At 35.1% G+C, this 19,417-nt stretch overlaps 1 protein-coding gene across 1 annotated transcript in view; it reads left to right on the top strand.

Moving 5' to 3' along the window:
• ltk (leukocyte receptor tyrosine kinase) overlaps window positions 1-19,417 on the top strand; it is a 44,089-nt gene that overhangs the window by 17,749 nt on the left and 6,923 nt on the right. The window contains exons 5-22 of the mRNA XM_043262334.1: window positions 615-754; window positions 1,203-1,343; window positions 3,269-3,418; window positions 4,630-4,730; window positions 5,265-5,425; window positions 6,036-6,130; window positions 7,056-7,136; window positions 7,355-7,529; window positions 10,100-10,250; window positions 10,361-10,492; window positions 10,763-10,919; window positions 11,209-11,391; window positions 12,353-12,451; window positions 13,674-13,826; window positions 13,915-14,028; window positions 17,110-17,296; window positions 18,355-18,445; window positions 18,539-18,603. Of these exons, the coding sequence (XP_043118269.1) occupies window positions 615-754; window positions 1,203-1,343; window positions 3,269-3,418; window positions 4,630-4,730; window positions 5,265-5,425; window positions 6,036-6,130; window positions 7,056-7,136; window positions 7,355-7,529; window positions 10,100-10,250; window positions 10,361-10,492; window positions 10,763-10,919; window positions 11,209-11,391; window positions 12,353-12,451; window positions 13,674-13,826; window positions 13,915-14,028; window positions 17,110-17,296; window positions 18,355-18,445; window positions 18,539-18,603 (2,376 nt within the window). The remainder of the gene's footprint in view (window positions 1-614; window positions 755-1,202; window positions 1,344-3,268; window positions 3,419-4,629; window positions 4,731-5,264; window positions 5,426-6,035; window positions 6,131-7,055; window positions 7,137-7,354; window positions 7,530-10,099; window positions 10,251-10,360; window positions 10,493-10,762; window positions 10,920-11,208; window positions 11,392-12,352; window positions 12,452-13,673; window positions 13,827-13,914; window positions 14,029-17,109; window positions 17,297-18,354; window positions 18,446-18,538; window positions 18,604-19,417) is intronic.

Raw genomic sequence — 19,417 nt, 5'->3', positions numbered from 1 at the left:
GGAAAGAGCCTGCACGATCATGACGTAGCTAATATACTTTTACTTTCTGCATTTGGCTGTATGGATCTGAGCCTAATAGAGGTTACGCAACGGAGTGTGGTGCATTATACAAATCAGGCATATACTTAATAAAACCATCCAACTCAGAGATCTATGTTTAGTACAGAATGCATTAGCTTTCCTCTGTACTTAAGCTCCTGTACAGCTAATGAAGCAGTCTCACATGTAGCTGAGAGATTCATGTATGACATTTTTTTACGACATATAGTGTAATATGAGTTGCACGAAGCCAGCTTTTCTCTCGTAGTGTTTCAAAGTGTTTCCTCTTTTTTATGAATATTTAAAAAAAAAAAACTTTGAGATACGGTGATACATGGGATCAAATATATGCTATATTCTAGTGTATGCTTCTGAACAGCCCTAATACTCCATTAAATGTGTGGTTGATTCTGACCTCTGAACATTATATATTATTATGAGTGTATTTAGAGTATATTTTGACAATTCTTTCGGCAGATGTGCAGATAATTTTGACCTTGTGTGTCCAATATGTTTTGCATCCTTTGGGCTGATCTAAAATGATTGTTAAAAACGTTACTTTTTGTGTGTCCCAGGCCACAGTGGGAGGTGCTGGAGGCTGTTATCGGCCAGTTAGACGAGCCTTTCCATGTGACAGTGCAATACTCTTCCTGTAGCAGCCACGAAGTCGGATTTCTGGCATTTGATTCACTTGAGTTGAAGGATTGTGCCATGGGTAACAACCTATTAAAATCTCAGATATTATCTAACTGAGATGTGAAAAAAGCAACACCATAGGACACAATGATACGTCAACTACCCATATATAAATACACACATATACAGCATTTATTTAGAAAATATTTACATGTATTTATAGCTATATATTTACGTTAAAAAATGCATATCATATATAAATATATTTAAGATATAAAGAAAACGTTTCTTAAATATATACATGGATGTGTCTGTATTTCTATATACATAAGAAATATGCACAGTACACAAAAATATTATGTAAACAATAACATTTATCTTGGATTCAATAAATCGTGATTATTCATTTTGACAGCAGTGTTTTGAATATTTTAGATTTAATTATTTAAATTAATGCACTAAATATTCTTCTGTCCTTATGAACAAACAAAAAAAGCTTTTAACAAAATTTTGGTGGTTTTCTACAGGTGATGATTATTTGGATTTGGGTTTGGATTGTGAGAAATACTCATCACTTCACTGTCGTTTCGGAGGCTGCATTGAGAAGCGAAGAGTGTGTGATTTTCATACCGACTGTCCACAAGGGGAAGATGAGGGCTTAATATGCAGTAAGTAAAATGAAAGATTTTTAATATTTCATACGCCATGAAGATGCGTAGTTTTCTGTTTACCAATCTGTCAGTAATTATGAGCTCCACACTCAAAATCCGATCCCTTTTCAAAATTTTATGCGCACATCCGACCATTTCGTTCATGCGGAGCTCTTTAGTCTTAGACAATATTTAGTTATTTTAAATGTAAAGAACAGGCTGCGCCTCACCAATCCATTAATTCAGTCTATGATAATCGAAACACTTCTTTGAAAGGTGGCCTTTAAGCCATAAATCCGTAAGATTTTGCGAGATCATTCTTGCCAATTTGCATTTCGTTGAGAGTGTTCAATTAAAGTATGAACAGCAGTGTGACAGGGCGATATAAGTGGGTGCCGCTGAGTAACTGGCTGGCTGTGTGTCATTCACATTAGCTGTATTAAATCTTAAGGCCGTGATAAATTTCTAATCCTTTCACTGGAGGCGTTGGATTAGCAAACCTGCTCTGTCAAAGTTTCTCGCTGAAGAGCTGCATAAAACGGCTGAAATGCATGAGTGTTTGCTTTCCTCTAGGAAAACGATTTGCATATTTATTGATTTATTTAATCTCCATTAACATTTATACTCTGCTTATGTGATTTAGAATTATTGTCTGTGTACAAAGAACTTTGTAGAGGGTAATATTTGGCACACAGCACTTACAGTATAATCCAGTTAGATAGAAAAAGGTGAAAACAAAGACTTATAGAAGAAAGAAATCCATATTTACAGGCAGTCTATTAAAATGCATTAGAGATTAATCTGCTACATACAACATTCTGGTAATTATTATGGAATTAACAAAAGGTCCCTAAAGGGTTGATTAGCTACTCGTTCAGCATAAAAAAAGCAAGTAACGTGTTGATGAATAATTTAAACTGCAATAAACAGTGTTTAACAATTTTCTATTTAATTCTGTTACATTTAGTTAGCATTTTTCATAACTCATACTGTTATATATTGTTGTCATGTCAAAACTGATAATACAAAAAGTTCTCGAGCAAATCAGTGTATCAGAATGAGGTATTTTTGATGTAATAATTTCTGTGTTGTGTATATATTTTATAAATTAAAGTAATGCAGAAGTATGTAGAAGCATCGTGGCCTTGTACTAAACTGTAGACCAAGACTTTTTATTCTTTCCTCTGATACAGACGTGTGGAGACGTCTTCTGATATTATACGAAGGGTTTCATATGATAAATAATAACAGCATTCTAATTAAGATGATCAAAGTAACTCCCACTAAGTTTCAGCTTGTTAATTACGTCCATGACATTATAAAACACGTCCTCTGGATAATGAATCTGTCAAATCTGTCCTAGCCTATACCTAATACCCAGAGACCATATTAGCTCACGTTAGTTGGAGTCCTGTCATATTAGCTGCCATTTTAAGTGTGTAATATTTAAAGTATAAATCTAATAGAGGCACAACTTGCCTTCATCTCTATTCAAACCATACATTTTAAACCGCAATGAATGTTTTATTTTCCCTCAGCTTTTGTTGTTACAAACTAAAAATAATTTGTGTAAAAATAATTTGACAACCCACCTATGCTTGTCCCAAGTTAACCTAACTGTGGTGTGTTTATTATTGAAAGTAAAAGTCAGTAAAATCATGTAATACTTGTTTTATTACTGTATCAGGTTACTGAAAAATAGGCTTTTTATTTGTCCTACTTGAAACTGAACTGAACCGGCAAAACAAATGACACCAGCCTGGTTGATTTATGCTTTCTAAATAACCACATTTTAGTGGACTTTAACGGATAAATGGAAGGAGGAAATGTAATATTTCTATTTTGAGCTTTTAAAGCTCTGCTAATGTTTGCAGACACAGTCAGTTCTATTTAGTGGATACAGATTCATCAGATGTTTTATAATTTGCCTGATGTCTTTGCAGACTCCTTACCTTTGGGCTCATACTGTTCATTTGAGTTGGGCTCCTGTGGATGGTCAGTGGCTGACTCACAGTCCTCTTGGAGACTAGTTAGTGGACAACAGCTGATTGAAGACACAGATCTACTGGGGACAACTCTGCAGAACACTCAAGGTAAATGTGAAACCACATTTTACATTCTCAAGATGTACAAATGATTAAATATTGTTACATTTTTACATTGTGTAATTATAAAAACAAATAATTTGGCAACAAGCAGATACTACCATTCAAATAGTTGGGGTCAGTATGGGGTCAAACATTTTATAATATTACAAAAGATTTCTATTTCTAGTTATGCTGAAGATTAGAGTAATGGCTGCTACAAATTCATGATAATGAAACAAATAATAAAGTGGAAAACAGTATATATTTTATTTTTTAAATATAGCAGGTTTTTTTGAGAAACAATAAAGTCTTACAGAGCCTGAACAGTAGTTTATACGTTTGTTGAATTTATAAATTATTTGTGAATAAATATTAGTACATACACATACCGAACACATTTTTTAAACATAAAATTATGATCGAAATCTTGTTTCACAATATTAGTCATTTTATTTGCCAATAACAATATTCATCATTATATAGTTATTTTTGCTTAAACAAGGTCTTTATGATATCAAGATTTTTGTAACCATAGAAATTTCTGATTTCTTTTTACCAGTGTAAATAGTACAATAAAACAAACACTAGCCAAAATTAAAAATAATTCCAAACAAGGCAAAAAATAAAGTAAAACAAATTTAAAATGCGACACACATTGTATTGAATAATCAAATGTATAAAAAACTATTCTTCACAGTTAAAAAAAAAACAAAAACATTTTTTTTAGATGTTTTGCTTTGCAAAACTGTTGTTTTCTTATTAGATTACTGCGACTGCTTTGAGACAGAGACATTAGACGCATGTGTATAAATGTCTCTTAAATTTTTTTAGTTCTGAATGTTACCACTGGGATTTTTGATGACGTGGGAATCAAAAATATTTGACGAAGTATGTTCATGATATGCAAATGGCATCTGTTATTTTATCATAATAGAAATGTTGTCCTTGGGAGAAGTATTTATTGATTTACAGGCTGTTGGAGTATTATGTTGTGATGTATTTGTAGAATGATGCAAGACTAAATCTCAGATCCACAGTACAGGTGTCCAAGTCCATTTTATGACTAGTCCATAAACTGTGTGTGTGTGTGTGTGTGTGTGTGAAACTGCCTTTTTTATAAAATTGTCTGCACTGTGTTGGGAGACTTTTTGAACACATTTCCTGCCTTATAAGCATAACTGAGCACTCTATAGAGTACTAATACTTTCTCGCCTCAGGGCACTTTCTTTTCTTAAAGGTCAGAGGTCGTGGTGATGAAAGTGAGGCGCTGGTTCAAAGCCCAGCTTTCCCTTCAACTGTGTCTAATCAGGACTGTCAGGTGAGAGTTTATGTTGACAGTAAAAGACTATGATTTGTACTAAAGACTATAGAGTCAGTAGGATTTTCGAAGGAAGTCTCTTATACTTATATGCTTATTCGATCTAAAATAGAGTAAAACAATATTGTGAAATATTGTTACAATTCAAAACATGCTTTCCATTTAATAAGTTTACTTCAGTCCTTAGCATTTGTTTAAATTTTAAATCTTTTGACCATTTTAATGCGTCCGATGTGAAAGCAACTAAATATTAAAAATTAAATATGAGTAGAAGTGTATGTAAGGCTGTTCACATAAAATGGTGGTTTGCCTGTGCTACAGTAATAGGATTCTGAGACTTTTTGGGCAGATTTCAAGTTAATTGTCCGTGAAAAATGAGGACACATCTCTACAGCTTATCTACAAATAGCTTACACAGAGTAACAACACATGCAGCCAAAGTTTCAATTTTACACTTGATTGTCCATGAATAAGATATTATTCTGGGACATCTGGTCTTGTAGCAAACGCTCAGCAGCTAATTTTTCTGTGTAGTTGCGGTTCTCTCTGTACCTGTGTGGTGATTTCAACGGAACAGTGCTTCTGTCAGTGGTGGAGAACGGAGTGTCAGCTTCTCCGCTGGTTTGGGAGAGATCTGGACACTGGAGGGACGACTGGCAAGAGATCGCTCTGCGGATTACGCAGATCTTAAAAGGGTGAGATGATTAGATGGATAGGTGAACAGATAGAACAGAATCATGATCTAATCATTTCATTTTAAGACTTTCTTTAAAAAAATAATTTTTGTTACATCAAGTGTATTGATGTAACATTCCTAGACCAAATATATTTAGTTACAAAGTTCACCTCTCGTGAGGTTCAGATTTCGTGAGGGTAATGGAAAAGCTTTGAAAGTTTATGATAAGCTAAAATTAATCATAAAATTGCACAATTAACATTACTATATTAAAGGGGACATGAACTGCCTTTGTTTTTTATTTTGTCGTATTTGTTGTACTGTTCTGTTTAATTTCATACTGACTGAGATCCACTTATAATGTTATCAAGATTTTACATCAAAAAATATCATAATTTAGAAGTAATGTGTTATTGACCGAAGCAGTGTTTAGACACACTTTGTCATAAAGTGACAACCTGTCATTTTTGTCATATATATAAGCACTTTTTAACTAAGTAGATGCGAATTGCTTTGAATTGTTGACCTGCCCTTGAGTTATATTACTTGATTACATGTTTACATTTTCATTAATAAATCGGAAATCAGCTTTGCTCTTATTCTAAAAAAAAAATTTGTTTTGAGCACAGCTTCCATCTTAAAGTGCAGGCCTTCTGGACTTCTGGATCTAAAGCTGACATTGCACTGGATGACATCTCATTAAGTGCAGCATGTTTTGACACAGGTAACCTTTCTGCCTCACACATGCACACATAAGTTTTCACAGAAAACACTAGACGCTTTGTCAGAATAATGCTTCATATGTTCATCCCTGGTGCAAGAGTTTACTGACCACACCGCATACTCACGATTGCATCCAAGCACTCAATGATAGGGCGTTTTCAAAAAATGTTAGTATTTAGGAAGACAGACAGAGAATTTAAGATGTGACGCTCACACGTGATGTCTAACCGCTGTTTCCAGTTAGCAAAGGGAGATGGTTCTCCCTTTGCTAACAGAGAATGATAAGAGGACCTCCTATCTCGCAATCCGCAGATGTCATAAAAATGCCAACGATAGTCTTTCTGCTTTTCTAACAAGCACTTAAGGATCTTCAGAGTCAGGTTTCTTGCCATGACACGGTTGACCGCAGGAATTGACGAGCTCGTTAATTGACATTCAAGACTCGTGAAAGTCATGATTTAGTATCCTCGTTAACTTCGTTTCCCAGAATCTATGATTTTGAAAAATTCCTAAGCCATATGTTCACTTAACATCATCATTAGCTTTCTGTTTAGTCCTCATCTTGCTGTCATATTGTCTTTGTCATGGACTGTATTCCCTCAACACCTTTAAATCTTACCCAATAAAACGGTGTATTTCAAGCCTGTTAAGCAGGTTCAGTTTAGCTCAGCAGATATGCCCATAATGGTCCAGGCTGGTTTATCCTGGCTTGTGCTAGTGCCTTTCTGACTGGCTAGCTATTGTATCAACGTCAGTGTCCTAGTGGAGATGGTTGACTTAGGAAGTCCTGTTGAATTAGCTGGTAAGGATGTCACAATGCTGTTCTAGTCAACCAAAGGTAAAAAAGTTCAAAAAAGAAAACTACACAAGGGTAGTTTGATGTTTCATTTTTGTTCCTTGTGCTCTTTCCACATCTGGTTTATTAGATTTAAATGAATTGCTTCTTGGACAAGGACTGCTGCATGATTTAGACTCCTTCAGTCCTCTCCCAGAACCCTCAGCTTCAGGTAGAGTTTGTCTCCTATGCATTACACAAATACTATACTGTTCAAAAGATAGTACGCTTGTAATAGATGTCTTGTATGTTCACCAAGGCCCTAACATAGTAAAACTGTAATATACTATTAGGATTAAATAACTGTTGCGATGTATTCCTGTGATGACAAAACCAAAAGTTGTAACAAAACCACATTACAAAACCATAACCAGGATCTTTTATTTTCAGAGGCTTCCCTAATGACATGGTGGTTTACCTCCTGTGGAGCCAGTGGACCTCTAGGCCCAACTCAAGCCCAGTGTGACAGTGCCTACCGCAACAGCAACGTCAGTGTGGTGGTGGGGAAGGAGGGCCATCTCAGAGGGGTTCAGATGTGGAGGGTTCCAGCCACCAATATGTACAAGTAAGTTCGGAAACTCGAAATCATTCTGTTGTAGAGTTGTTCTTGGATCTAATACAGGTACATCATGGACATGGTCGTTTGATGAAAGAAGTCTTATTGGTTAAAAGGGACCCGCTATGACTCTTTTTGGAAGATTTAATTCAATTCTCAGATTTCCCCAGAATGTGTCTGTAAAGTCTCAGCTCAAAATAGCGTATAGATCATTACGTATAGTATTTATACAGAGTATACAGGATAGGGCTGAATAGCTCATATTTCAGTGCATGATGTAAAAAGACATCTGCTTGATTTTGATTATCATGACCGTTGCGCTAAAAACTTGAACTTCTGATATACGATTTTCTGAGAGGCAGTAACATGACATGTGAGTACTAAAGTAATAAGACACATTCACTTTCATGTCTTTTTGTGCTTAAATTGGCAATGTTTAGGTCAAAAACACAGCTACATAAAATAAAAACAGAAAATCTCTTAATCCTCTGGACTGAATAAAGTCAGTTAAACTACTTCATCACTACAGCTGCAAAAATTATTAACACTGGAAATGTTTGTACAGTGTCACAGCAGCGGCTCCAAAGCTACATACTGCTTATAAAGACAACTATAAATTTGTTTTTAATAGTTGGTCATTTGAAAACTTGAAAGTTTGTTAACATGCCAACAACCAAAAAATAGCTCTGTTCCTGTTGTTTCATTCATACAAGAATGTGCTGTTATAATATATGTATTTTTTTGTAATGCAGGATACTTTCACCCAAACCGAATAAATAAAAACAAGTTTAAATGAATACATTTTTGAGTCTATTCAGATTTTTTATCTGATTTTACCTGAGCGTGCACAGCGCAGCAAAAATAGACTCAGCAAATCAAAACCTCCATCACTGCTGCTCACTCGACTCTCCTGCTTAAAGGGATAGTTTACCCAAAAATGAAAAGTCTGCCATTAATTACTTACGAGGGTGCCATTTTGGAAAGTATCACATACATAAAAAATGTGTGTGATACTTTGAAACAATGTAAAACGATGTAATGATACTTTACTTTTGTAAAGAACATAGCCGTATGCATACATTGCATACAATGTTTACTTAGGTAGTACTCTCCAAAATGGTGCTAGGGTGTAGCAACTTTTTGGAGCTTCGTAAAATTACCACTAATGTCCTTACTATGTTTCTTAACGTATTAGGATCCTCAATGTCTATGGGAGGGTCAGAGAGCTCTCTGAAGAAAAACCAAGGCTTGCAATGACAATGACTGAATTTTATTTTTGTGTGAACTATCTCTTTGACACTAATGCGCTGATAATTTCCCCAGTGAAAATTTGAAAGCCTTTTTAGACTAGTATTCACTTTTTATGTGCTTTGTCAACATAATCTTTGCAGCCTCAAAATCAGAGATTCTCCTTTCAAATTCATGTCAATACCAGGTGTTAAGAGTTCTTCGCTGTCTTCCTGTCTCCCCTTTTCTCTCCCTCTTTCTCTCATTCACACTTTTTTTTTTTATAAGGGCAGCGAGAGGCATGACTCACTGGCTGTAGGCACAGATAAATCTCTTCCTGTACTCTACTTAATCTGGCCCCTGTGTAGTCAAGCCTTTGAACTGATTTACAGTGATTATAGAGGCTAGTCATGGGAGCTCATTAAAAACAACTCCAAAACTGTCTGTGAAAGAAGCAGGAGAGGAGATGCAGGAGACAGGAAAACATGCCAGATGAACTTATACTTAATGCTATGTTGTGATGTTATTGCATTCAGGGTGCCAGATTGAAATATAGAGATCAGACTCGATCCCTCATTTGTAAACTGAATTATTTTATATTGTATCCTTTTGTTCCAGTGCCCTAAGCACTGACTGGCTTTAATAACAAAACAGAAAAAATAAAGAAATAAAAAAGACGTTTTATATTTATATATGAGAATATATATTGAGAAAGGAAGTTTGATCTTGTTTGGGAATTAAAGTCTTTCCTTTTACATTTAAAAATTACATTTAAGGTTGTATGTTCAGTATATAAAAACTATAATATAATCACAGTTTATTAACAGTATATATTAACAGTATATATTAGTACAGGGATTTTGTGATGCCAAGGACCCTCAAGTATGATATCCCCTTGCCAAGAAGACCTAAAATATTAAGGCGGCTGTATTTTTATGTATAAAGGAATATAAAGCATGGTGTAAAGATCAAATGTTTTCAATCTTGACAGTTTACTACAGTAAATGCAAATTAAATATTATCTCGAAAACACATGCTTTTTTCTTAAGATTTATATATGTAGTATTCATTGATAAGTTAGAATTATTATATTTTACTTTAGAAACATTACGATTATGATAAATGTGATTAAATATAAAAATAATTATTTTCAAATACACATATTGTCTTATAAAAAACAGTGACAGTGAACACCAAATGTATTTTAAAAGCTGAATATCTTATAAGATCAAATTTTTCCTGGTTTTCTCAATGGCAAAAGATTTCCCAATTCAACTTAATTCAAGTTATTCTCTCTCTTTATATGAATAGCATGTTTGTTAATTCAGAGCGTTGGGAATATAATTTGCCAGGATTTCCGCTTATGGAGCCGCAGGAGGCAAAGGAGCAAAAAACCATAACAAACGGTCACACGGTGTCATCATCTCAGCTATCTTCCCACTGGAGAAAGGTGACACACTCTACATCCTGATTGGTCACCAAGGAGAAGATGCCTGTCCGGGAGTAAGTGAAGCTGAAAATCAGACTTGGCCATTGGATTGCCGTGATATTTTTTAGTGTAATCGTCTATAGCTGTTTGTTTACATCCTTATGTTTTCTTTTAATATTTACAGAGGAACCCGCTAACCCATAAAATCTGTCTTGGGGAGTCTTCTGTGATAGAAGATGGCTTTGACAGCGATGGTTCAGCTTTAAAGTGGGCAGGGGGCGGAGGTGGTGGCGGAGGAGCCACATACATTTATCGGGTAAGATCTTTCTTTTCTCCCCGCTTTCTTGCCTGCAACGCAAACAATATCCATCGCAGCACTGCGAGTCCTCTTAAGGGGAACCATGTGGACGGCAGTCGTCGCCTGATAGTGCCTGTCTAGACACGCATTTTTGAGACATCCTGAAATAATTTGAGGTTGTCTGAATTGGAATACAGATGGAAGTGAAGGCTTGTCCAGGATCATAGGAGGTTTTCTCTTTTACTTGAATAAAAAGTACGTTTTTGTTTTTGGGATGCCCGTGGGCAGATGGAGAACGGGGAACCAGTGCCTTTGCTGATTGCAGCAGGAGGTGGAGGAAAGGCCTACCTGGAGGACCCTGAGAGCAGCCTGGACCAGATTTTCCTGGAACAATATGAGAACGATACCTCTGCTTCTGGTGTCAATGGCAAATCAGGACCAGCAGGTACTCTTCCAATGGCAAAAATATATATTATTTTTTAAATTATTTATTATTTTATGGCCCAAAATTCATTCAGTTAATTAGTTCAGCAATGATAACATTTCTTTTAAGGATGCTTTTTTATGCTGTCACATGTGGGACAATAAGTAATAATTAGTACGTACAAGTTGGCTGTATTGTGCATTCCCAAATCAAAGGGATTTCTCTGTAGAACAACTTTAAACTAACATGCCCGGATCTGAGTAAACATGTCAGCATTTGTGTGTGTGTGTGTGTGTGTGTGTGTGTTTAGGTGGAGGAGGTGGGTGGAGCGACCAGTCTTCTCTCCCCTGGGCAGGGAAATCTCTTGTGGAAGGAGGTCAAGGAGGCTCATCTTGTCCTGAGTCTTTGTCAGTGCTGGGATGGGCTACATTTGGAGGGTTTGGAGGAGGTGGGGGTGCTTGCACTGCTGGAGGCGGTGGTGGAGGATACAGAGGTGAATGCTAGATTAAAAACACTTGGAAATATGTCACAATCACAACCATAAAAACACACAATAAAGTGTTTTGAAGCTGGAGTTCCCCTTTGTGGCTGAGGCCACAGTAAAATTACATTTTGGTGTTTTTAAATCATTTTCATTGTTGGGTCGGAAATATTTTTATGGGGTTTTTTTTAAATAAATGCTTATATACTCATGTCTCTATAATATTATGACAGTTGCAAAGCCGAGTTATTTAGCAGCCATTATTTTTTCAGTGTGACGCAGTTAAGCAGAAATCATTTTAATATGCTTATTTGATGTTTTTCTTATTATTGTCATTATAGTTATTGTTCTGTTTTCAAAATTAGGGAATTTATTTGAAATAGGAATCTTTTATAACATTAAATATATAACATATAGTATAAGAAATGACTTAACTGTCACTTTTAATTGATTTAATCTGTGCTTGGTAAATAAAATTGGTAAATGTAAAAATTTTTATTATTATAAATATATATATGGTAGTCTATATAATATGGAAAATAAATGTTATTGTATATTTTTATTTCTTATGTGATACCGGTACATTTGATTATGCTGTAGAATTTATGTATATATATTTATTTATTGATTTTTACTGCAAAAGCTAAAGATTTTGATGTTGTAATGGAAAGCACTGGAGATGCCTAACACTACACGGTTAAGACCGTAGTTCAGATGTTCTGTTCAGAGCTGTTATTGATCCCTTGCTGTGAGTTTTTACTGAAACATACTGTAAAAGATCTGTTGTTAGTTATCACAATGAATGGCTTGCTTTGTGAGGCAGATGTTTGATTTAAAAAGATTATTGTCCGGTCGTTGTTAAATCATCACATGTGGATTTGCAGCCCAAATCTTTTTTCAATGTGGATTGTTCGTTTTAAGGACCATTTTTATTGATTTATTTCTATTTTGATGTTTTTTTTCCTTTGCCCAGGTGGTGATGCACCCCTGCTCGATGGCATCACAGCAGATGGACAAGATGGTGTCTCTTTTGTTCACCCCATGGGAAAGATATTTTTACAACCACTTGCAGGTCAGGCTTTATCTAATGCAGACGGTCTATAATGATATACAGCTGTGCTCTTAAATATACATACCCCTTACATCTGTAAGATGTTTAGCATTTTTAAGAGTGAGATACCATCTTAAATAAAAAATGATCCTTAAAAATAAGATCACAAAAAAACTGTGTTCACATGTGTTTAGAGTTTAATAAAATGTGACTTTTATTACACACGTCCAAAAACAATCACAAAAAATTGCACATTTTAAAACTTATAAGCAGAAGTTTATTTGCACATATTTTTGCACAGCCACTTGCATATCACATAGAAAATACAATCTGAAATAAATCCGCCAGTTGTTTTAGTGTTTTTCAATACACCCAACATGCACTTTTTTTGTCATAGAAGTTGGCTGTATTGAGAAAACAGGCCACGCACACATCCGCACTGATTCAGTAATAAACATGAAATTGAGAAAATTTTACTTGTGGTAGATAATACAAGACCTTATGTGACTTATTAAAGTTGGCGCCACTGTTTATTACTGCAAGTGTGTTTTGAGTTAAAGGGCCAGAAGAGGCCAAGCACAATTTTTTGATATTGCTTCATGTTAACTTTCATTAACAAAAAGTCATTTACAAACACTGCTTAACAGATCAGTTGATGCAATTCTAAATCTTATGTTTATAATTAAACCTTTTATCTTAAATTATTAACTATATTTTTAAGAAGATGTTGGCAATCATATGTGACCCTGGACCGCAAAAGCAGTACGGTATATTTGTAGCAATAGCCAGTAATACATTGCATGGGTCAAAATTATGTATTTTTTTGAAAGCCAAAAATCATTAGGATATTAAGTTAAGATCATGTTCATTGAAGATATTTTGTAACATTTTAACTGTGAATTTATTATAAAGTAATTTTTGATTAGTAATATGCATTGCTAAGAACTTAAATTTAGAGGTGATTTTCTCAATATTTAGGTTTTTTGCTCCCTCAGCTTCCAGATTTTTAAATACAAATATTGTTCTTTCCTAACAAAACATACAACAATGACTGGCTGACTGAGTCTATATTGTAGCAAAAATACATAAACCTTTCATATTTTACTTTATAGGGGCTTTAAACTTCTGATCATGTAATGAATTATTGATTTGAAAATGATTGATTTTATTTTATTCAAGAAGGCACCCTAGACTGAAGCACTGAGGTTTTGCAGCAATACTGACGTATTTGTATGTGTTCTAGCTATGGAGAGTCACGGGGAAGCTGAGGTCGAGGTGTATCTAAACTGCAGCCACTGCCAGACCCAGAGCTGTAAGAGAGATGAAGACACCAGACTCATCCTCTGCCTGTGCGACAGCGACGAGGTTCTCGCATCAGACAACATCACCTGCTTAGGTACCTAAACGGCCGGCGTCCATTTGCCCTTAAAAGTTTGCGGCGTTCAGAATATTTCTAACGCACCACTTCCTGTGTGGTCCACCAGTTGTTCCTCTGGGCTCCCTGGCAGACGGCCCCCCATCTCTGATATTCGTCCTGGCGGTGATTGCGTCCACGGTGGTCACGGGTGTGGTTCTGACCTGTGCCAGCCTCACGCTCAGTAAGAGACTCTTCCAGTTCTGTGTCAATTCTGTGCCCTCCACGTTCCATCGTCTCTGACGTGCTTCTTCTGTCTTCCTGTGACGTTACAGGACAACGTTTGTCCCGTAAAACTGCATTTCATACAAGAGCAAATTCAGGGGTGCTCAACATCAGTGCTTTTTCAGCTAGTAGGAAAAGTAGTTACGGGAGAGAGTGGAAAATATAAGCACTCAAGTTTTAGACTTTTTTTCCCCCCATTGTTATTTTGAAAAATATTGGAGCCATTGGGCATTAGTGTTCTATCATTGAAAAACCCTAAAGAAATTGCTTACAAAATGTGACATGAACGAAGCTGTGACACTAGGGACAATTACGTGGCCACATTTCAAACAGCACTTTAATACTGTGGGAAAGGGCACAACAGTGACGACTGACATAGAAACTTAGGACATTTACATGTTTTTAAATGCTTTAATTATAATAAACATTCATTCACCAAGGATCAACTACAGCTAAGAAATGTATATGCAATTAAATGCCGTTCTTCTGAACTTTGTTGAGAAAACGTATTTAGGTTTATTCAACAAAGTTATGAAGCATCGCAACCGTTTTTATCACTGATAATGGTTGCGACGAATTTATATTATAAGAAATATTTCAAAACATCATTTATGAAGGATCATGTAACTCTGAAGAAATGGCTGCTAAAAATTCAGCCTCGGATAAATGACATTTCAAAATACATTCAAATAGAAAGAAGTTATTTTAAAGTGCTCGTAATATTTCACAATATTATTGTTTCCATTGTATTTTTGATCGAATAAATGCAGCTTTGGTGAACACAAAACCATTTAAAAGTCATAGCAACCCAAACCTTTGAACCACATTGTACACAGGCTATTATGGATGACACGAATCTTCGCAGCCCCCACCCCCCCCTTTTTTATTAATGATCAAATGTGTATTACAGAAGCTTTAAGTCGTGCTAAATAAGCTAGCTGTACGTTAGGCCTCCAGCAATAATCATATTTGCTTGTATCTTAATTCCTATCACTCTGTGGTTGCTATTATTGAAAAATAGTTTATTTTAATATATCTGTTATTTTAGATTTTGAACAGTGGGTTTTTAATATTTGTACAAATCACTTTCTTGTTTTTGATCTAACTACTGTTTGTAGTGTTGCACAATACCCCGTAAATGAAAGGAACGAGGAGGGAACTAAAACAGGGACCGCTATTAACCTTAAAACATGGCCTTTGAAATTAATGCATATAAAGAAACAATAAGGCCAATATATTTTCAAAACTAACTGCATTCTTACTGATGGGCTTTTTTGTAAATGCGTGCAGACCAGTATCTTAAATAGTGCTGCTATTTAACTTGTGTCTTTTGTACTTGCAACAGCATTTTATGCTTAAAAAGGTTTATTTTCCAGTTCTGGACAGTGAGGGAATATTGAAGGTGTCATAATGCACTGTCCCTATAAATGTGAGCATCTTGTGGAATTGATGAGGATATCATTTTTCTTCAAAAACATATATTAAAATTCATAATACTTTCATCGAGCTGGTGGCTGTCCAAAAAAGTGACCTTTGAATTTAACTCTTGTAAAGGGAAACTAAAAAAAATCCTTGTAGGAGTTTTTAGATCAAAGGTCAAAAGCAGTGACTTGGATGCATCAATATTTGACAATTACTTTATTTCATATAATCATTTAAGTTATTTTATTGGCTATAAATAGGTAAAAGAACATGGTAACGTATGATAGCTGATACTAAAAAATTAATTCTGTTTGCTTTTCCCTCTTCATTCCCTCTCAGTTTAAGCATTAAAAGATTACAATATGCAGTAGAAGCTTTGCATGGAAAGAGTATATATTTTTTTGAATAGAAGAAGGAAATTACTTGCTTTTATCATCACCTTAATCTTAATAAAATAAAAAAAATAAAGAATATGGCACTTTGCAATAATACAGTAATTTTAGTGATTAACTAAGATTTACCAACAATGAGGAAAAGACTTTGTTATCTGAAGTTAACATTAAAATAAAAAAGCTGTCATTCTTCATTAATGTTAGCTCGGGTCCATTACATAATATTACCAGATATATCTTTTGGTTTTAATAAGGTGTTGGTGAATGTTAAAAATGTTTTGCTCAATTTCCCAAATGCGTTAAATGTGACTGAGATATGCCTTAAACCAACAGTTTCTTACAGTTACGTCGCTTTATGTATATTCTAAGGACTTCTATAAATGCTTTATTTTTTTATTGACCTTGCTTAATATCAGATATCCTCCTTATGTTTGATTTAAAAAACATATATTGTTTGTTTGACCTGTGCACTAACTGTAAAATGCCGTGCCATGATTTTTGTAAGTATTTTCAAGATAAATAAAGACTTGTCATACCACAGATTCCCAAAGAGAAGTGAAACGCACCTGTTCAAAGTTTTTTATTTAGTATATTTTGCACATTGTATTTAATTTTTCGTAAATGTACATGTACACAAAGCAGTCTCACGACTCAAATGCAAACAGCAGAGCAAGGCCTCTGGGTCCTTAGATAGCCGAGCTCCACTGGACGCTAATTGTGTGTCTTCCCCTGAGCTCTCCCCCATGCAGGTTGGTAGTCTTTGCTCTCACCCCTAATACCTGGTCAACTTCCTGCCGGCTTCGCTTCGCGCCCCTGCGCCAGCAGCCCGACGGCAAAAGGGAACCTCTCACCTCCATGCAGCGCCCTCCCCAGCAGACTACCAACCTGCATCGGGGACATGGGCAGCCTCCACTGAGGGTGAGTCCACCCTGACCGGTCGCTTGCTGACAGGCCCAGAGCTTCAGGCCTCACCTGAGGGGCTTGTTTGGTTTTAAAATGCACAGTTTTGTCATCTTGATAGAATTCCATGGGGAGAAATAAGTGCACTTGGCTGTTCTGTTTCTTTGAGAAAATTACCTTCATGCTGAAAGCCTGATGACACTTTTAGGATGCATCGCTTTCATCTAACACAAATCACACTCTGAGACCAAATAATTATGCACATTAAGCAGTTGGAATTATTCTTAAAATCATGATCCTTTTGCTGTGTTCTTGTCTTTTTGCAGTCTATTACCGTAAGAAGAACCACCTGCATGCGGTCAGGATTCGACTACAGAGCCCAGAGTACAAGCTTAGCAAGATCCGCTCGTCCACCATAATGACCGACTATAACCCCAACTACTGCTTTGCTGGCAAGGCAGCCTCATTGAGCGAGCTTAAAGAAGTTCCACGCAAGAACATCACCCTCCTCAGGTAGCCATATGCTGCTTCATACAAGCCGTTTGTGGCCTGCGAGATTTTTCGATTGCTTTTGAAAGACGTCTCTAACACTCGGCAAGACTGCATTCATTTGAACTGTAATATTTTGAAGGATTAATGCAATTTTTTGTTTTAATATACTTTAAAATGGAATTTTCAGCATGATTAGTCATCAGTCTCGCAAGATGCTTCAGAAATCATTTTTATATGCTGATTTGGTGCTCAGGAAATAAATAAAATATCTTATTATCAATGTTGAAAACTTTCAGCATTCTTTGATGAATAGAAAGTTCAAAAGAACAGCATTAATAGGAATTAGAAATCCTTTTTTTAAAGTCATTAATGTGACATTTAATGCATCAATGCAAAATCAAAATGTACTATTTAAAGAGTAGGATATGCAGGAAAAAATATAAAAAAATAATCTCCTTTGTTAATGTATGTTATTTATAAATATGCTAATTTATTTTTTTACATGTATCTATTTAACAAATTTATATAAAACTTACAGTGGTTTATGTCAAATAATTTTAGTTAATTTATGACATTAACCTAGACTAATACATTCTATAAAAGAGTTTTTTTTATTTCTAGTTGATACCTAATGTATTAACTGATGTTAACAAGGTTAAGATGGTTGGTCTCGGGACGATTGCTACTTCAGTTGCTGTAATAAGTAATCTGTGAGTCATTACAGGCCAACACGGATTTCATGTTGAATTCTGCAGAATTTTACTCTGTTTGCATTTGTTTGCAATATATCTGCGCACTATGTTTCATTATGACTAATACAATTAATCACAGTTGATGAAAATAATACCCCAGGTTTCGCTGGTCCTGTTATTAGTTAAAATAATGTTGAGCTCTGTTGACAGCATATGTGACGGGCTGTTGAATAACAACAGAAAATTATGTTGACTTGCACATAACTTAAAACAAATATTAGTCTGGACGTCTGCAATATGTATCGCATTCAATTCCTTTAATATTCTGTGATGAATTCAGCATTTAAACATGTGAGTAGTGATGGCGTCTTGCATTTTTAACTATAGGGCGTTGGGACACGGTGCTTTTGGAGAAGTGTACGAAGGACAGGTTTTGGGTATGAACGGAGAAAACACAGCCATGCAGGTCGCTATAAAGGTGAGCGTTCCCAGATCTGCCTTTCCCTTTGAAAGCTCTTCCTGGCTTGTCTTAATTGATCCTGTGTTTTATCTCTTTCCATCCTTTTGACAGACTCTTCCAGAAATCTGTTCTGAGCAGGATGAGATGGATTTCCTAATGGAGGCTCTGATTATGAGGTATTCTTGGCTGTAACATACACTTACATGTGTGCGACAGACAGAGAAAAGACATTGTCATTCCAATCCTCTGCTCTCAGTCAAACTAACTGTAGGCTACGAAATCTGTTCTTTTCTTTTTTAAAGTTTGTTGCGATTAGCGGGGGTTCACATCTGTTGTTTGTTTTTGAAGGTATGACATCCTCTTTACTCGAGCAGCAGATGTTTTCTAGTGATTCATAGTCTTCTGAGCAAACCGTACTTTAGTTAATGAACAACATCATATCCTTCATTTGCATCATTCATGAGCTAGATCACTGATTCCCAAAAAAAGGATGTTCAGATCTGGCTTAATAGTGCAGACATTTTAAAATATAGTATAAGATAATGTATCACATTAAATTATTAGTGCTGTCAAACGATTAACCAAAATGTTTTTGTTTACATAATATATATGTGCGTACTGTGCATATTTATTATATATGCATAAATGTAAGAAAAATATTACTTTTTTTAGCAATTTAAATATATTTATTTATAATATCAATTATATGAATATAAATATACATGCAAATATATATATATATTATATATATATATATATATATATACACTGTATGTTTGTGTAAATATAAACAATGCATAAACATATATTGTGTAAACAAAAGTATATTTTTTTAATCTGATTAAACACGACAGCGCTATAAATTATATTATTCTGTTAAATAATATTATATAAAATTATTTCAAGTAAAAATGGTTATATAAATAACTTTACATTAACTTTATTAAACAAAACATCAAAGTTGTTAAAAAGGTTTATTTTTAATTTATG

This window comes from Puntigrus tetrazona, chromosome 17 (genome assembly GCF_018831695.1).
Source record: "Puntigrus tetrazona isolate hp1 chromosome 17, ASM1883169v1, whole genome shotgun sequence".
In the NCBI taxonomy this organism is placed as follows: Eukaryota; Metazoa; Chordata; class Actinopteri; order Cypriniformes; family Cyprinidae; genus Puntigrus; species Puntigrus tetrazona.
The sequence above is the reverse complement of the archived record's forward strand: the minus strand, read 5'-3'. Positions and strand labels throughout refer to the sequence as shown.